Raw genomic sequence first — 18,182 nt, 5'->3', positions numbered from 1 at the left:
TGACAAGCTATGGGAAAGTTCATTTCAAGTAAATGGAAGGACTTCACCTTGCACTGAATATAATAGATCTCATCTCTAGAACTGCAAATCATACTTTGTATCTACTAAAATGCAAAAACTAATTTGGGTTAGTACCAAAGAACTAGGATAAATTGTCTAGCCAGATGCTACTCATGGGAGAAAGCCAGAGTTTGAACAGATTCCAATTTAAGATACAGATAAGTGGATTTGCAGTAATCTAATTAAGAGAATTCTCTCTTATCTCTTAAAATACTTCCCAGTTCTGTCTGTGCTACTGAGCTTTATTTCTGCATTACATGAAGGTAGTGCAACTTAAAATATAAATACAGTCTTGATTGTTTTTTTCTTTCATTTTTTTCCCCACCCTCTCCCCTCCTCTTATTTTAAGGAGGGAAGCAAATCCAGTACTAGAGTTCATAGCAGCATTTAGCAAAGCTCTTTTTGCTGCTACCCGACTTGTAGCTGTCTTTCCAAGAACACAGCAGTGAATAATTAACATTTAGTACCATTTATATCCACATGGGAGTGCTAAGCACCTACCATAAAAATGTCAATTTACAGTGGCTTCAAGTAGATTTCTGGCATTGGATTAAGCATCACACAGCAGCAGGTCTCTAAAGGTTAACCTCTTAGTCGAGTTAACCTTTTAAATCCAGGTGTAAATTTAGATTAGGCATTTAAGAAAGCTTGTTTCATAAACGCAAAGCACCCGACAGCATTTAAGTCATACTAATATGCCAGGTGTACAAGTATAGTGCCTTTTTTTTTTTTTAAGGTGTCTGAGAAGTTCAACATGTAAATGCTCTTTAATAGAAAGAAGGAACATTTTATTTATAGTCACAATACAGGCGCAGCTCATGTGACACCTGTAAGAAAGATTACTGTAACTCCAGGGAAGAATAATCACAGTGAGATACTGCAAACCACTGGGCATACACAGCCCAAATAAGGTACTAATCACTTGATTGTAGGCTTAAGTGAAGTCCAAGTTTCTCCTGTTCTTTTTACCCACTGCAATCCTTTTTTCTCTTAGGATGAAACCGTGTTTTTGGCTTCATAATATTTATATACAACGATGATTCGGTTCTGTGGTTTGTATTAGATAAACTACTATAGCAGTAAACACTTTGCATATACCATTACTTACCCCTTTTCATCACCTTACATATAGGCCTATCGAGTCTTCAAATACAACCATGCCATCCAAGTTCACAAAAGCAATTTTAAGCTATTGAGATAGTAGAAAAGTGGGGGTTTCTCCCAATTAAACACACGCATCATCTTGAGGTCTTTGATACAATGGTGAAAATTTAAGCACTTCAGGAGGGCCAAGCCAAAACAGGGATCAAGTATTTTGAGTTAAGGCTGCCATTTAAACTTTCTTTTGTTTTACAACAGAAGTTTATAAAATTCAGCAGAATGAAAGCTCACACTGCCCACCAAAAGCATAATCTTTGCTTGGTTCTATTTCACCACTTCCATATCTTTTCCTTCTAGAAATAAGTGAAAAAAAAAAAACAACAAACCGAACACCTCATCCTGCATGAAGAAATTCTAGTTTGCAGATGTACGACAGAAATCCCACTGAGACTTGGTGGTGGTTATGCAGACAATTTGCTAGACTATCAAAGTATTTATTATTCAGCCACCAGATGAAAACCACTGTTTATGCTCCTTACTGGACAGCCTTTGAGCATGTTATTTTCAAGGCATGGTTACCACTAAATGAAATTCATTCACAATTTCTAAAAGATCATTTAACTCCAAGTGACTTAAGATGACTGCATCTAAGATATCACAAAGCTTAGAATTCAGCTTCAAAAAAAAAATATATTATGTTCTAGGAAGTGGTATTGATATAACAAGTACCTTGGGAGATCTGCAGACTGACATCGAACAGATTCATCTATATGATAAAAAAAAAAAAGAATTCTGTTTTGAGACTGGCATTTTAGCCTCTCAAGGTCTGCAAGCAAATGAAGACACCTATGTGTATGCCCACACGCAACTGCCAGGGCATCAAACTCTAAGAAGCTTATTTGAAATAACAAAACCAAACATCAGCAGTTTCTTTCTTAGCTAAGTTTTACCAAAGATGGTATTGGAAGGAACATTGTTTATTGTATTACTTTGATAATGCACAAAAATATTTGAAATGCACATTAATAATATTTTCATGTACAACTCTGAGCAACTGATCCCCTTAACTGGAAAAAAAGTATTTGAATACTCTGTATTGCATTTTATAACTTTAACTGCACTTTTTTAAAAAAAAGTTGTCATTGTTTAAACTGTGTTCACACTTGTCACTCAGTTCAAGACATTCTTAAAATAAGCAGCATTTCCTTTATATTAGTATCACTTGAACACTTAATGCAGTTTTATCTTTGCTATCAGGTTTTACTGAAGGTTTGAAAATAAAATTAACTGCAGAAATTAATACAGAACATAAATGGTTAAACACGGCAAGCTAATTTCCTACTTTACTTTCCCAACAACACAAAACAATGAAAACCAACCAGAACCAGGTAGCTGTTGAACTGTGTTTTTGTTACATGTTTGCCATGGTAATTTCCCCCCCATTCTCAGCCAATTTTTCTTTAATAGCCATTTTAATTGGACCAAAACACTGAAAAAGCAGAGGAATCTGCATGTGAGAGTTTTACCACAGTGTCATTTAATATGAAATGGTTTTAGGTAATAATTGAAGAAATGCTACTGTTGAAGGTATTCACCTTGGCACTTTTTGGGTTTGTTTTTTTTTTTTTTTAAGTCACAGAAATGTGTACCAACAAGTAAAAAAAACGTTTCAATGCAGAACTATGGCTCCCCAGCAAACTTGCTACATAGTTTCAGCAAGAGATAGCTACTAAAATTAAAAGTTTATTTTAAATATAGCCCCATTTTGGACCTGACCTTGCATTCCTGAAGCAGGTGAGATCTGTAAGGACTTTTGCCTGAATTAAGAACTGTATGATCACTCTTTCCAGCAAGTAGTTTGGTGTAGTTAAACACATACTGAAGAGCAGTGTGTGCTTTTGTCTGTATATGCATGTACATACACCAATAGGCACTGTATAGCTATATACACAAGGCCAAACTGCAATTAAAGATTTAGACTTTGAAACTGTGTCTCTTTAAAAATAAAATTTTAGGCTCCTTGAGCTCTGATGTTAGCAGCTATTCCTAATTTGCAAAGTCATCAGGTAGCACAACAGTTTAAATATAAAATTACTAATAAAAAAAGTAAAAATTGGTATATAGCAGAATATATGGGAGATAATGGTGGCAAGTAGTATTTTAGGGTCCTTAAGATATTCATACCCACAGAGTGTAAAAAAAGTCAAGTCTCACTTCCAGCTGTACCAGTCACGCAAAGGCCTTACCTTCATTAGCAAGAATAATGCAACAAACCACTTCCCACAATTTTTTTTTTTTTATATATACCTCAATATGCCAATATCGTGCCTTTACATTTTAGCATGGTTTTGCCCTTATGCACTCCAGAACTCTGAAGATGAGATTTTTGGGTGCTCCTGTGCATGAGTGATAGTTAGTAATGAAAGTGTTAATGTGGTCTTTGGCACCTCTATCTCATTAGTAAAGCAAAGTCCTGCTCCATTTTTTTTTTCCTTTTAATAAAAAAAGAAAATAAATCCCATCAGTGGTGCATTCCATGAGCACTGAAGAGTAGAATAGGTCTGTACAGCCTGATGATAGAAAAACATATGAAATGGCAATACGTGTGTCTATAATTGTCTTTCCAATCAATTGCACAGAAGCTTGGTCCACTTCTTCAGTTACAGTGTAGTCCTCTTAAGAACTTTGGTTACAGCATTAATGTTTTGGTAAAAAAAGAAAAAGAAAAAAACCAAGACCACAGAGCAGATGCTTTCCTTCTTTTCTTCAGGTAGATTTTTCATTGTCCTCTCCTGTCTTCTGAACCCGTGAATACTTTTTGCATGAAGACTTGAAGCAGCTGGGAGGCCAAGATATCGGCCAAGAAAAGCTACAAGGAACAGAGCCTTGCACGTTCTTCTCAAAGAAATAAAATATTGGATACCACCAGGCTCGAGAGAGAAAGTTTGTCTGCGAAGAGACCTTTAAAGTCTGCATTGGCACAAGCAGGTAAAGAGGAAAAGGAAACAGACAATCAGTTTAAAGCATTATAATTGATTACATTGAGTCAAGAGAAGTACAAAAATGCAATACATTGACATGCCTTTCTGCAAAGACAAGGTGCATTTAGCCTAAAAAAAACCACTACTGAGAGAGTGTATACATCATAGTCCAAATCTATACTCCAAACTGACCATTTAATGCAAAGGGATGCTTTGTTTCTGTACAAAATACAGGGAGATGAAGCACTGACTTTGAACATGAGCCCCTTCAGGCGTGTCATGTTTCCATTGAGGACTAATAGTTGAAAAACTAGATTAAAAGGGCTTGAGAGCTATGCTCTTACTTGAAAGTGTTCTTGAAACACCTGCAGCAGACACAGTCGAACAATTTACTTCTAGCAACACTTACAGAAGAACTGTCACTCAAATTTTAGGATGGTCTAGGTAATTTAGGTTGGTCAGAAATTACTGAACTACTGTTTATTCATAAGCTTAGACAAACAAGGGCTCTTCTATACATTCACTACAGCAATAAAACCTGAGCGTTCAAAAAAGTTTTTAAGCCAAAGTATCAGGAATTTTAAAAATAACTGTAAAAAGTAAATTTTGAAATAACAGGCATAGATCAAAAAAGAACATCTTAATCCATTAAGTATTTACTTCAACCAACCAGTGAAGTGAAATTCCTTGTCCCATTTGTTTAAACTTCAATATAGAACTTCTATTTTTATTTTGAAATTAAGAATGAATTTTGATTCTAAAGGTATTTGCCACTCACCTTTTCATTAGCCATTGAGTGATACCACCAGAAAAGCCGCGTGGTGATATAGTAAGCAATGATGACATCCACGGTGTAGTGTTCATGAGCAACAAGGATGCAAATTATGCCAGCAGCGCTCATTAGCCAGCAGATTAAGTGATACCACCAGAAATGGCGTGGCGAATCTGTGAAATAAGGAGGTGACAGGAAAAAAAAACAGACAAAAAAGCCATATGCATTATTATAGCAATCCACAAAGGGAGGGGGGAAAGATTAAAAAAATATATATATTTAATTAAGGCTACTAAATTTTAAAACATAACTCATTTATACCACACTGGTACAAGAACCTTGTTTTGACACAGAAAACAACAGTAAGAAAGAATTATGCAAACTTACTGAGGTGTTCTTTGTAAAATGAAGACAACGTGAGATTGCAGTTTGACAGTACCATCACCCATTTTCTAGTCAAATTAATACATTTCCAGTTAAATCATTTTTAGGGTGTGGGGTGCAGGGGAAGAGACAGAACTGAAGCATGACACACATTGATTGTTTCACTTGGGTGTATTAATCTCTATTCTTTTTACAGTCTATGCTCAAATAAACTTACACTCCAGTAACACCTCTAGAATTTATGTGACCTGAGCAGAGGTCACAGCTTAAACAGGAAAATACACTCTTATTTTAATTCCTAGGTTTTAAAGTACTTTGCATGAAACCACCTCTGTTCTGTGAAACAGAATACACTGTACAAGGAAGTACAGTTTGTGAGTTTCTCCCCTTTCATTAAAGATTAACAAACGGGGGCGAAGCCGTTCTTCAAAATGCATTTAAGCCACTTCAGTGGAAAAGTTCCCCTGCCCTTCTTTCCGCATTGTGACACCCAAGGCATTTTTCAGTGACCATTCATAACTTCTGACAGGCTCATGGGCTTCATTTCACTCGCAGCAGGAGGTTTTGGCAGCCGTTGCCTCGTGGGGCCATGGTCAGCCTGCACTTTCACACAACACCAGCAGAAAAGCTACTGATCTCAACAAGCCTTCCCAAGTGTTTGAGAGGCCCGTGCTAAATAGTTACTGTAGGAGGACCTAAATTGTCAAAACAGTAAACTCTCTCCAATGTTTTGGGGAGAGTTCAGACAAATCTCTATCTACCAATTAAAAAAAAAAATTATAAGGAGCCAAGTCATCTCCAGAAGTTGATGAAAACAGCCCCGAGCAAGACAGACACATCAAGGATAAAAATGTAAATAACTATTCTGGGGGAAAAAGGCTGGAGTGCGGGGGAATAAGTGAAGAAGCAGCAAAGGATGAAAGGAAGACAAGAGCAGAGCAAAAAAACCCACTAAGGCAGGAATAATAAAAACCTCAGAACGCATCTTGTACTGCTTTTCTGATGACATGTCTTCAGAAAAGAATACCATAAGCAACCTCTAATTCAGAGCAATTATAGGGCTTAAACTCTTGCTCAGACAACGTTTTGTAATTATATGGGAGACAGAAAAAGGAGAGCTGTGCATTTCTCATTTATAGAGCACTACTCCACTGAAATATATGCCTAACAATAAGGCAGCAAAGGGCTTATTACAAGATGATACACCACATGATACAATTCCTCCAACCCCCTGTGATAAAAGCACGAGTTATATTAGCCTTGAAAGTACTGGGTTATCTGCATCTTTCGTGATACTAAAGATATTAAAGAGTATGTGACCAGCGTTAAGCGCCAATAACATACACAAAACAAGGCCAAAAAAAGGCTATTTTCCCAATACTATTCTGGTAATTCTGATGAGTGGAGCCACACATGCCATTCCCCCAATAACACAACACAAAGGACTTAGGCCTAACAATCAGCAGACTGTAATCAGCAGTCTAAAAATCACTGTTTGAAGAAGACTGCCTCACATCCACAGATTTGAAGTTTTTCATTATAAATAGGCATTTTTATACTGCATTTTTTGTTTAAGACAGAATGTAGCACTGCAACTTCCTTCAACATTTTAATAAAAGGAAGGCATTCAACTGCTGCTGACTAATCTTATTTCCATGTCAGTGAGAATCACACATTCCCAGGAGCCAAGCTGGCGTTTGCATCGTTTGGGACACAACTTTGGTAGAAGATTCCAATTCCAAACATGGGAACTGGAAAGGGAAGTCCCCAGTAACACTTTCATAAGCGACCCAGTTCCCAGGGTAGAGCGTTGCTCACCATATATCAGATTTAGAAGTTGGTGCTCAGTTCTCCAAAGCTTCAATCAATGCTCTGTGTGCACCACACAGATAGGTTTTGCCCCCACACCCCATAACAATGTAAAGCAAAGGGGGAAAACATAACCCCAACTGTATCTTCTGAGTGTTTGCTAAATTCTCACCAACTTCAACAGGTGTAAGTAGAAGACTCTAGCAGAAGACATCCCCGGAGCACGATACAACTTCCTATTGTTTGGAATAATTCATGTACAGCACACTTAAAAGAAATGACATTACTTCTGGATGTAGCACAAGCGTGCGATGGCGCTGTGCTCAAGCCACAAAAAAAGAGAAAATAATCCCTTAACATCTAAGGTATATCAGCCAACCTGCACAAAGCTGATCTGCATAATTAACTACAGTATGTTTTACCCCAAATTGGAATAGCCTGTCAATGAATAATGAAAAGCTAGCTTGCTTCAACCAACCAGTAAACACTATTTGAACAAGAGAAGTGCACGGAAATGCTTACACTCTTTGATGAACAGGTAGATCAGCGTTAATACCACGGTGTGACCACTGAACAGGAAGTCTCCACATAGGATGTGTGATCCAGTTATGGACAGACCACCACCAGAAATCAGTCGCAGGATCCTCTGAACCTTTGCCTGAGAATCTCCATTCAACTAGAACACCAGAAACAGTACAAAAAAACCCCTTTAAGATACACTGTGACTCAAATAAACTTCTTTCCCGAAATATATGTGGATTCAGGGAGATAGGGAGAAAAGGACACAAATTATTTTCATTTTCTTTGGCTTGCTTTCACATATTCTTAAACAAACAAGCATGCATTTCAAAGTTGGCAGGTTCTAAAGATCAGCTTGATAACAGTAGCATTCTGTCTGTGCTTTCCCAGGCAATTTTAAAATGTCTATGAGAATGAGCTGCAGAATATACTGGAAAGGTAAACATTAGAAGTTCCTATGGTCAGTTATCTCGTGATAGCCACTGGACAGACCGGATAAGACACATTCAAAACTAGTTCCAATACAGTACAACCTTGCATACCAGATTTGCCATTCTGTTCAGACCTGAGCAGTGTTTCTACAAGACAAAACCCTCAAACGTTTGTCGTTTCAGATTTAGTTACAAGCTCAGTCAGGACTTACTCAGATTTAGAGGATTATTATTTTTTTTTAAACATGCATTAGGATCAGCTTTTGATTTCTCAACCTGAGCAGTGTTTCTACAAGACAAAACCCTCAAACGTTTGTCGTTTCAGATTTAGTTACAAGCTCAGTCAGGACTTACTCAGATTTAGAGGATTATTATTTTTTTTTAAACATGCATTAGGATCAGCTTTTGATTTCTCATAGATACTAGGCAAACATTCAAGTTTCACTTAGCTGTTTAAAGATTAACTCTGGGAAAAAAAGGCAAACAAGATAAAGGGATAACTGAGTTTTTCATAATCAGAAAAAAAAATATTCATACAGGTCAAGAAAAGAAATCGAAAAGAAATCCAAAAGAGCTGTCAAGTTTATCCAAAGTAATTAATCCTGTTTTAATGCTAGCAAAATGTACCTTCAGCAGATAGATTTGAAGTTTTCCTTTGCTTACCCCTTTCCCACCCTCGATACAGTCTACTACACACCAATTCATTCCCCAAGGTACTAGAACAAAACCGTTGGATCTTTGCAGTGGTATGTACACAAATAGAACTTATTCAAATAGATACTGATTCATAAGAAAAGTAGTTCATGCACTACGTTCCTACGTTGTCCCAGTGTGAAAGACTAAGACTGAACAGACATAATGCTGTACCTCAAGATGGACAAGATCTGACAGAGAAAGGGACAAATTTAACCCCCAAACAAATTGGCACTCTTTTCAGGTTTCAAAAGGCTTATCTTTTCAGTGCACAACCAAACCATTTCTTACTCAAGTGCACTGTTCTTTCAGTGCAGCCAACACAATACGGTTTGTTCCATGGCAATTATGTCTGCAACTTTTTATTAGTAATGTAAAGTAGCAGTAACATAATTCCTTTGTGTCATCACCTAACTACACTGCCACTTATTTTTTTAAGTATTCTTGCAGAAATACTTGCATGTACATGCTTTTATCTGTATCTGCTCATTCTACTGGTCATATTTCTATACATTTTGCAGGTTGGAAGCAAGGACAGGCAGCTGACTTCAGGTATTGTGACAGCTCTTGTCAAAGTAACCTTAGAAACAGGACAAAGCATCTAACACTGAATTTTTTAAAAGGATACTGCAACACAAGCTTGTGTATGAGCCTATGAATTACAGTATTGACTTTAGGTATCCTACCATGTAAGAAAAAAAATATTGCTGCAGTATTAGTGATTAACTTGAGCCTCAGAAGCAAGTTCACTGATTTGGTAGCAGCACTATTTCAACGCAGGTACTCTCCTTTAAAGCATCTTAGCTACAGCAATGGCTTGAGGCTCTTTCTGTACCACACAACTCTGGTTTATCACTATCTGTGTTTCTGAAGGCATCAACTGGAAGTAATGCGTGTCATTAAATAACACCTGGAACACCATCTTCTCTTTGCTCTAGTGGGCCACAAGGACTCAGGCAGAAACTAAGGCAAGAATTTGGAAGCAAAGGCTCTTACCTTTGGTGCACACTGAAAATGCATCCCAGGCACAGGTAAGGTGGTAACATACATAGTAATACAGCGGTATAGATACAAAGTTCCTATTATAAAAAAGAACCTCCGTCCCACTATTGATCTGAAAGGGAAGAAGGATAAGATTGAGTACAAAGTTCACATGGAGGATATACATAAAACAGTTACAGAGCTCTAGGTTTATTAAATAGCTAAATCCCTAGAACTAAAGGGCAGCTCCACTTCCTGCACTTCACCACACACTTCTCTATATCAAACACTTAAAAGTCTTTCTTCGGGTTTTAGTCTTGCTGTCTCATAATAGTACTACTAACTACCACAAAGCTCCCACCAAAACTATCTAACCAATTTAATGTGGCCTCAGCCTAACTTTGGTGTGCAGTCAGGCATAGTCCTCCTTGACTCAGTGACCTTCTCTTTTTAGTCCCATATTATAACCACGTACTCAACTTAAATATGTCCAGTTCAAGCAAATGAAGATGAAGCAAAAAGCTTCTAGTCTAGTTGTAAAAGACACTAGACTTCTCAAACTTGGATAACTTTTTTTTAACACAACATCATGATTTCTTCTGTTTAAACATTGCCATGTCAGCAAACTCATTTTGAAAAGCCCAACCTCAGAATAAATTTGATTAGTACAACACAGGTGTGAAATTCAAATTTAAAAAACATTATTCAATAATCAGAAAAACCTGTGTTTTCATATCCAGCATGGACACCAGAATATTTTGTAAAGAAGCCACCCCTTTGTCATTTTCCTGTCAGCCCTATTCTACAATATTGCTACAGACACCATCAGAGATTTCTTCTATCCAAAGTGAACAAGGGAAATCAACATTCTGAAAACATACAGCAGAGGAAAAAAAAAAAAAACAGATTAGCTACTTACTTGTATCTAAGAAACAACCATTGGAATATCCATAATCCAACTAGTATCATTCCATTTATTTCTGATACAGAAAAAGCCCATTTCACACGATCAATGTAATCAAAAAATTTGTCAGGCAAGGGAGGGCTTAGCTCCTTTGGAGGTACTCTCTCATGGACCACAGTGATCATGACAGTTGTTAGAATCAAGTTGAAGAGAGCATAGACAAAGGCAATGCCTGTTTTCCACCATTCCAGAGGAAATTTGTTCCTGGACTCAGCAGGCATAGCAATCTGGATGTAGTCAGGATATTTCTTTGTTGTTTTGCGCAAGCCATTAGACAAGCCCTTTGGTTTGCTAGTGCCATTTTTGTTCTCTTCACTGACTGAAAGAGTAGGTCGTGAGTAGCTGTTAGAAGTGTCATTGTTTTGACCCTCCATATGCTCTTCAAGCTTTGCTGTCTCAATAGTATTCATTCTCACGCTGTATGGCCAAATCAGCTTTATTAGTGACTAATTTCTGGGCTTTCTAAAGTCTGTTATTCCTCGAAGTCCAACGTTCTTGTTCCTAGAATTTTTTTTATAATTTCTGTAAAACTCTAAAAAGCGTCCATTGTGCTTTCACTATTCAGGTACTGCAAAGCAAGTCATGAAAACAAGTCTTCCTTTCCTCTACAGCTGTATCACCTGCAAAAAAAAAAAAAAAACCAAAACCAAAAAATACTGAGAACCTTCAAGAACAGTAATGAACACTGAACAAATATCTTTAAAATGCTTATTCTAAGTTCCATCCAACTCTACTTACAAATGCAGTCAAAAGGCAAACCAGAGAGAGGTGGTTACTGTGACATAATTCCAGCCAGTTCCTACTGAGTAACTTTATAAATCTCTGATCAGTTTTGGAATTAGTACCAATTTAGGCTTTTTTTTTTTTAAAGGGCAAGATCTACAGACTTGAATGGTCATGACAGCACTTCCTTTCTCAATTGTCAAAATTAAGCCTAATCCATGTTTGCAGCAATACTGAATTTTATGTATTGAATTTTATTGTTTAGGAGCATGCCATACAAAATATCTCATTTTTAACCCTAGGGTTGCTACAGATACTAACATGGTTTGTCCACATTGATCGGGTAATCTTGTTAGTCCAAGGTGACAGGACAGAAAACAGAAGGGCACAATAGAATTTCTATAGGATTTGGTTTTGTAAGGCATAGAGTAATTTAGATCCATCTAGAAAATCTACTCGGTGGATAGCTCTATTGAATTTTTGTGAATCTAAATGAGTATTTCAACTAAAACAGTCAAAAAAAAAAAAAGAGAGAAATGTGTCTACATAGCTAACACAGTGCCCACTAAATGTCTGAAATTTCAGAAAGCTGAGAAACATACCTCAGGATTAGATTCTTAGTTATGGTCATCTATATGTAGGACAAACTACAAACAGATTTGTGTTTAGCCTTTAGTTACTTAAAAATGTCTGAGGTTTTTTTTGTTGTTTTTTTTTTAAACACAAACAAATAGCAAGATTCATTATCGCACAGGATTTTTTCAGGCTACATTTGTCAATTCAGTAAAGTTTCATTAGACAAAAAAATAGGTAAGAGCATACGTTTTATAACAACATTTTCTACAAAGAATTAAATTCACCTGTACAACACTGACACTGCTCTAGTCAAAACAAAGGCCATTCCCCCCCTCCTGTCTTTAAAGTTCTGTGAAACCACTTACTTACCATAGTTGTGTGTATCACGCATACTGTGATGTACTTATTTTCATTTTTCTGTTCAACCCCTATGGCTAAAGTAGTTATTATCATATACAAGGTGTTTGATATCTACCAGCAAATCATAATTCTCTCTTTTTTTTTAATTGTTCCTCTAAGAGAGGTTGAACACTACCACCACTTCAAGTCTCTGCATGCCAGTTTGCTGTGCTGTATGTACAATTCAGTCACCATGATGGAAGAAGAACTTGGTTTAAGACAAAACAACCTGCTCAAGAAAAAACTATCCAGTAAGTGACCTCTTGATGGAAAGGACAATCTAAAACCAAACCAGCCCAGAGAGTCAGGTGTTTGTGTTTTGGTCCCTCCCTAAACAGAGAAGATATTTAACATGGTCAGCATGTAAACTCCACTGATTTCCTGGCTGTTGCTCTTACTGCTGAAAGAGAGAAGGGATAAGGGTTCAGCTCTCAGGTAGGTGAGATTGATACAAATAATACTAAGAGAGTAAAGAAGCATTTCAAAATTAACCTCTCAGCAGTGTTTCTGAAACCCACTGTCATTGGCTGACCTTCTCTAAATCCCTACTCAAGGGCTGTATAGAAACTGAAACACAAACAAGACACCTGAACAACTCTCCACCTCCCCCAAAAAAACCAACCAAGAGTACAAGTGGTGATTTCAGAGACTCTCCCTCTTACTAATCAGATTATAATTTCCACTTCACTTAGAGAAGGTGATGTTTAACCCTGCAGCCAGGAAATGACCTCTGATGCTTCCTATAACTAAGAATATTATTTTAGAGCTGCTACAAAAGCAATAACCTTACTTAAAACTGTAGTAGAACAGCATTTCAATTTTCTCAAGTCCTTTTCTTAACACACACGTTCTTCTACTCCCTCTGTCTACTACAGACAAGCATATGACAGAATGCTTAAGTAACAGTAGAGAAATAAATCTGAATCCCTCTAATTGCTTAATTTTTGGAACAGTAGGCGAGTGCTAGGCAGACCTATAAGTCAAGACCCTTCTTCTCAACAGGATGTTAGTCACTTACGTAGGCAACAACAATCAAAACTTGATAGATTTTGTATCCTGCACAGTTGAAACTTTTTTAGAATTATGCGTTTACTGAAGAACAGAGAGCAACACACTAAGTAGCAACCTTAGTTATTTCCTTCTTTTCCCCACAAATACCCAATACCACTAGTAACATAAGGAAGATTATTTTCAGATATCTAATGACATCCAAGTAAGCCTTAAAGACCTAACAATCTAAAAGTAGAGTGGCACTCAGTGTTTTGTATTAACTTATTAAGCAAAGCAATTATACCTACAGCTTTGCAGGAGAAAAAAAAAAAAGTTGTGTTCCTTCCTGGTACTTTTTGAAATGGATTGTAAGGCGTATCGATCTGCCACTTCTGATGGCTCATCAAGATTATTTCAAGCAGAGTGCACGCTGCGGTCAAACCTTTGTTTACATTGATAGTCCAAGGTGCTATAAACCATCTCAGTGATCAGTAAGATCATAAAGCCTTTCCTTTATAGTACCTTTCCCACCTGTTTCTCCCATAGTCTAAAAGAAAGCGGAAACAATAGATGATGAAAAAGACAAAAAAACCACCCAAAACATTCTGCTTGAAGCTTTCAGTCCCTTGCTGACTGGCCAAAGAAGTGACAGATACAGAGCACCTACAGCCTAATCATCCTCTGCTACAGGCTGTAAAAGGAGCTCCCCAGAAGTACATCAATTTTTCTCCCAAGTCCCTGTTCCCAATTCACTTATCCATCCAAGTCCCCTCGCAATGAATGCAAGGAGGGATGCATTCCTTTTGGCTTCCACATTGTCCTTATGTTAGTTCAGGTAAAATACCCTATTGCTTCTTTTGTTGAATCTGGAATGCCACCATATCAATAACAGGAGATGCTCATCAACTGCCTAGTAGTAGGCCTTACACTTCTTCAGTAATCAGGCAGTAATGCTTAGACCTGGCCATCTTGTCAACATCTAGGGTCCAAAAAAATCAAACCCAATTGCTCTAAGCTACAGCACATCCACTGGGGAAGTCTCAAAGACTTACACAAAATTGGCTAAGTAACCCAAAAAGATAAATAAAATTCCTCTAAGGGATACAACCAGGTTTTAGGAATTTCTCTTTCTGGAATCACTTCAACACCTTCTAAAGAAATAGATAAAAATCTCTCATCAAGGAGCAAAGCTTCTTAACAAGCAATATGACAGCAGAAATAATAATTGCCACAAGTCAATGCAAAATCTTAAGACTGAAAAAGATGCAAAAAGCAGCTCAGTTTATCCTGTGCTTCTACTTGCTCCCATCCAAACAGCTCCTTTAGTTTTCTGAATCCCTACTTCACTGTCATTCAAAAGAAAACAGTTGACTGGGAGTACAGCTTTGAGACACGTTTAAGAAAGCATGTCTACATTTGGCTCTTTATGCTAGAGCTAAAAAATAACAAGCAGTTTTATTTAGCTTGTTAGTCATCCGATTCTCACATAGGTCATTTTCACAAGCTAGCTCACAATTGCTGCTTCTCAACCAGTATGCAGAACTTCTGTAACATTTCTTAAAATATTTTAATTTCTTGAATTTATCAAGGATTTAATAGTCACAATTTGCACAGGCCTTCCAAATAAGTAGTTCTTAACCCATTGTTCCAAATATGAACAATACTATTGGAATAAGAGCATACAAAATGGCAAGACCCATCTATGCTGACATTAAGGAAGGATGCACACTCATATGCAAGATGGGAAAGGTTTCTAGGCAGTAGTATTCTCAAACTTCATTCACTTTTGTTAAGATTGCTCAAACAATTGATACAGCTGTAACATTCTTGTAAAGAAAAATGGTCTGTTAATAAATACTGCAGAAAAAAATTACACAAGCAAAGACAACATGAGAAAGTTACAGTATCATCATATTATCTATATCACAATTAGCAGGAAACAACTGTTAGCTGGTTTGTATTTTCTTCAGTCAAATTTTTAGGACCACCTATGGGACTAAAACTAGAAAAGCAGCTGGGTAGCCTCTGCTACCTTGACAGCAGTGAGTAAAAACTGGCTTTTGGTGTTTTCTCTTTTTATTGTTAAAAGCATTCCAGATCTCAGTTTGTTTTTATAGTATCCCTTCTTCCATGCTGTATGTATGCCTCTGAGTAGACCTTTGAGGAAAAGAAAAATACTATCACAAAACAAAACCCAACTGCTAAACCAGATCCCAGTAAAGTGCAATTAGGTGTGCAGAAACAAGACTGAGTTTAATAGGTTTGCTTATCATTTCTATTTCCCTACAGCAAAAATATTTTCAGAGCTGTGTTCAACTTCCACCTGTACAATGTTTACACTCACAATATATAAATACATGCACAAAGTGAATTGCATTTTATCTAAAAGTTACGAGTTTATCTGCATTCTCTAATAGGTTGCCAACACCTTTCTTGCTTATATGATGCTGAAGTGCAAGTAAGATAAGGCTGTATTACAGAAGCACTGTTCATTACAATGCTCTCTAGATTATCATCATATTGTCACTTGCAGTAAGTTTCAACTTTTATAAAAAGCATTAACTACATACACTGTACAAAATTCTTCTCAGTAGTAGAAATAGAGTCATAGAGTCGTCCAGGCCAGATAGAGCAGATATTCCCTCTACCTTGAGAGAGAGTTTGCAATTATCTCATTTAGGATTACTAATGTACCACCAGAAGCTGTCTTTTAAGGACTAAATCCCTACACTTACCCAAATAGAGCGGAAAAGCTTCAAGGTTCCTAGTTACCTGTTTGTACAATCCAGGTTTTACCTGTTCTGTGGAATTTTGTTTCTTCACGCCTTTTAATAGTAAAAAGAATATTAGTTTCCATTTTCCTGGCATTTAGTATTCAGTGTGTTCCACAGCAGTGCCAGGCTTCCAAAACAGTACATCCCAAGAACCGCAAAAAATATCCCTACCCACATATGTGTAGATATGTAATTATTATTTTTTTTTCTTTAAGAGCACTTGCTAGGATCCCAGTGACTACCTAAGCAAAAAAAAAAAAAAAGTCTTGGAATGCTTTTCTCATTATGAACACTGCTGAGTAGGTTGCCTTAACTGTGTGAAGGCATCTTCAAACTTTTCAACTGTTTAGTCCTCACACTCCATAAATATTTGGTAATTAAGAGTCTGATGCCCTTTAAAGGTGCTTTGTATCCTTAAAATATAAAGGGAAATAACCAGGAGGAAAATTTAAGAACCAAGGTCAGTGTCTATTAAATGGCAGTTATTTGTTATTTTTTAGCACTAGAGTAACTCATTCTGACAATAATACACATGTATATGGCATAAATAAAGGGTTTTATTTACAGGTTAACAGTATTTCCTAAAAGAAAGGTTTTGAGAATGGCCAGAGTCATATCTGTAGAATCAGAAGCGCTCACAGAATAATTCAGGTTAGAAGAAACCTCAGCCTCTGGCCAGGATCAGCTGTAACATCAGATGAGGTTACTCCATGCTTCCTCCAGCTGTACCTTTAGCACCCCCAAAGATGCACAACCTTTCCAGGCAGCCTGTTCTACTACATGGTTGTTCTCACAGCGGAAGTTGTCATATTTTTTTTTTAAATCTACTTTTTTTGTACTTACGGCCCCAATGTTTGTGATGATCCTCTTGTAGGTAAGAAGGAGCTGCTGTTAGGTCCCCTTGAGCCTTCTCCAGGCTGAAGCAACCATCTCCCCCAGCTTCTCCCCTCCACAGGCAGTGCCTGTCCTCCAGCCTCCTGACCACTGTGATGGTCCCTCCTCTGGGCTTGCTTCCAATTCATGTTTTTTCTGGATCAGGGACCCAAACCCAGACACAGCATTCCAGATACAGCTAAGAAGTACCAAGCAGAGGGCAATAATCACTTCCCCATGAATACTGGCTCTACTCCTATTAGCTACAGCTCAGGATAGAGTTGGCAGCCTTCACTGCCAACGCGCATCGCTAAATCCCTTTTCAACAGAGCCAAAAGAAATATTGTCCTTTTTCCAACAGGCTAAAGACTCCCTTACAACTTCTTCACTCCAGAAAAATTAGATTAAGACTAAGCCTTCTTCCTCCTTACACAGGCTCATTTTGGAGAGGATGGATTCAGCGTTTCAGATCTGGACTGAAGAGTCTGCTAACCTGAATTGAGACTTAGGCTCCGAATCGACTGCTTTTGAATAGAGGCAAAAAAGGTACTCTATCACTGCCTATCTTATAACATTGCAAAGAAACGTTAGAATCGACTGCTTTTGAATAGAGGCAAAAAAAGGTACTCTGTCACTGCCTATCTTGTAACATTGCAAAGAAACGTTTGGCTTGTGTCCTTTTTTCCATTCATTAAAAATTACTATTGTGAACACTCTACAAAGAGTGATGCCACTGTACTACCTCAGTCTTATCAGGCAAAATAACTCCCCAAGAGCGCCAAAAGAAACCTCTGGATCATCAGCCTTTTATGCAGTTTGTTGTCTGAGCATCTCGGGCTTCTCACTGCTAATTGCTTTCAATCAGCTATAGCTTTGCAGACGCTGCTGAAGAGCCACTCAGGATTCTTCTCAAAAAGACAGCAAGATTTAAACTTTTAAAAGCCTAGCAGCGCATCTGATGGCCCATGTCCTTTCTAGCTCATTCAAGAGCCGCAGATTACTGACTGTGGTAGGGAAGCCCAGCACAGGAGGCAGAAATGTTTTTGACTGTTTTTGTGAAATCCTCCACCTAGTTACAGAGGGTAGAGGTTGCTCTTCATAATGGAAAGTGAGACCCAGAGATTAGTCACCACTTTCGGTCCAGGGCAGCGA

The 18,182-nt window shown here is 37.5% G+C and overlaps 1 protein-coding gene and 1 long non-coding RNA gene across 2 annotated transcripts in view; one reads left to right on the top strand and one right to left on the bottom strand.

Moving 5' to 3' along the window:
• Nucleotides 1–2,678: 2,678 nt before the first annotated feature.
• SGMS2 (sphingomyelin synthase 2) overlaps nt 2,679–18,182 on the bottom strand; it is a 31,614-nt gene continuing 16,110 nt past the window's right edge. Inside the window, exons 2-6 of the mRNA XM_014940706.1 lie at nt 10,651–11,315; nt 9,747–9,864; nt 7,630–7,783; nt 4,921–5,087; nt 2,679–4,131 (exon numbers count right to left, since the gene is read on the bottom strand). Of these exons, the coding sequence (XP_014796192.1) occupies nt 3,928–4,131; nt 4,921–5,087; nt 7,630–7,783; nt 9,747–9,864; nt 10,651–11,105 (1,098 nt within the window). The 5' untranslated portion in view covers nt 11,106–11,315 and the 3' untranslated portion in view covers nt 2,679–3,927. The remainder of the gene's footprint in view (nt 4,132–4,920; nt 5,088–7,629; nt 7,784–9,746; nt 9,865–10,650; nt 11,316–18,182) is intronic.
• LOC106887260 lies at nt 3,940–17,579 on the top strand. Its single transcript, XR_001411837.1, has 4 exons — nt 3,940–4,149; nt 9,689–9,781; nt 12,514–12,644; nt 17,466–17,579. It is a non-coding gene; the product is annotated as an uncharacterized LOC106887260 (long non-coding RNA).

The sequence above is a fragment of the Calidris pugnax genome, unplaced genomic scaffold, assembly GCF_001431845.1.
Source record: "Calidris pugnax isolate Ruff unplaced genomic scaffold, ASM143184v1 scaffold34, whole genome shotgun sequence".
Classification (NCBI taxonomy): Eukaryota; Metazoa; Chordata; class Aves; order Charadriiformes; family Scolopacidae; genus Calidris; species Calidris pugnax.
Note: the sequence above shows the minus strand (reverse complement) of the source record. Positions and strands in the feature narration are given on the sequence as shown.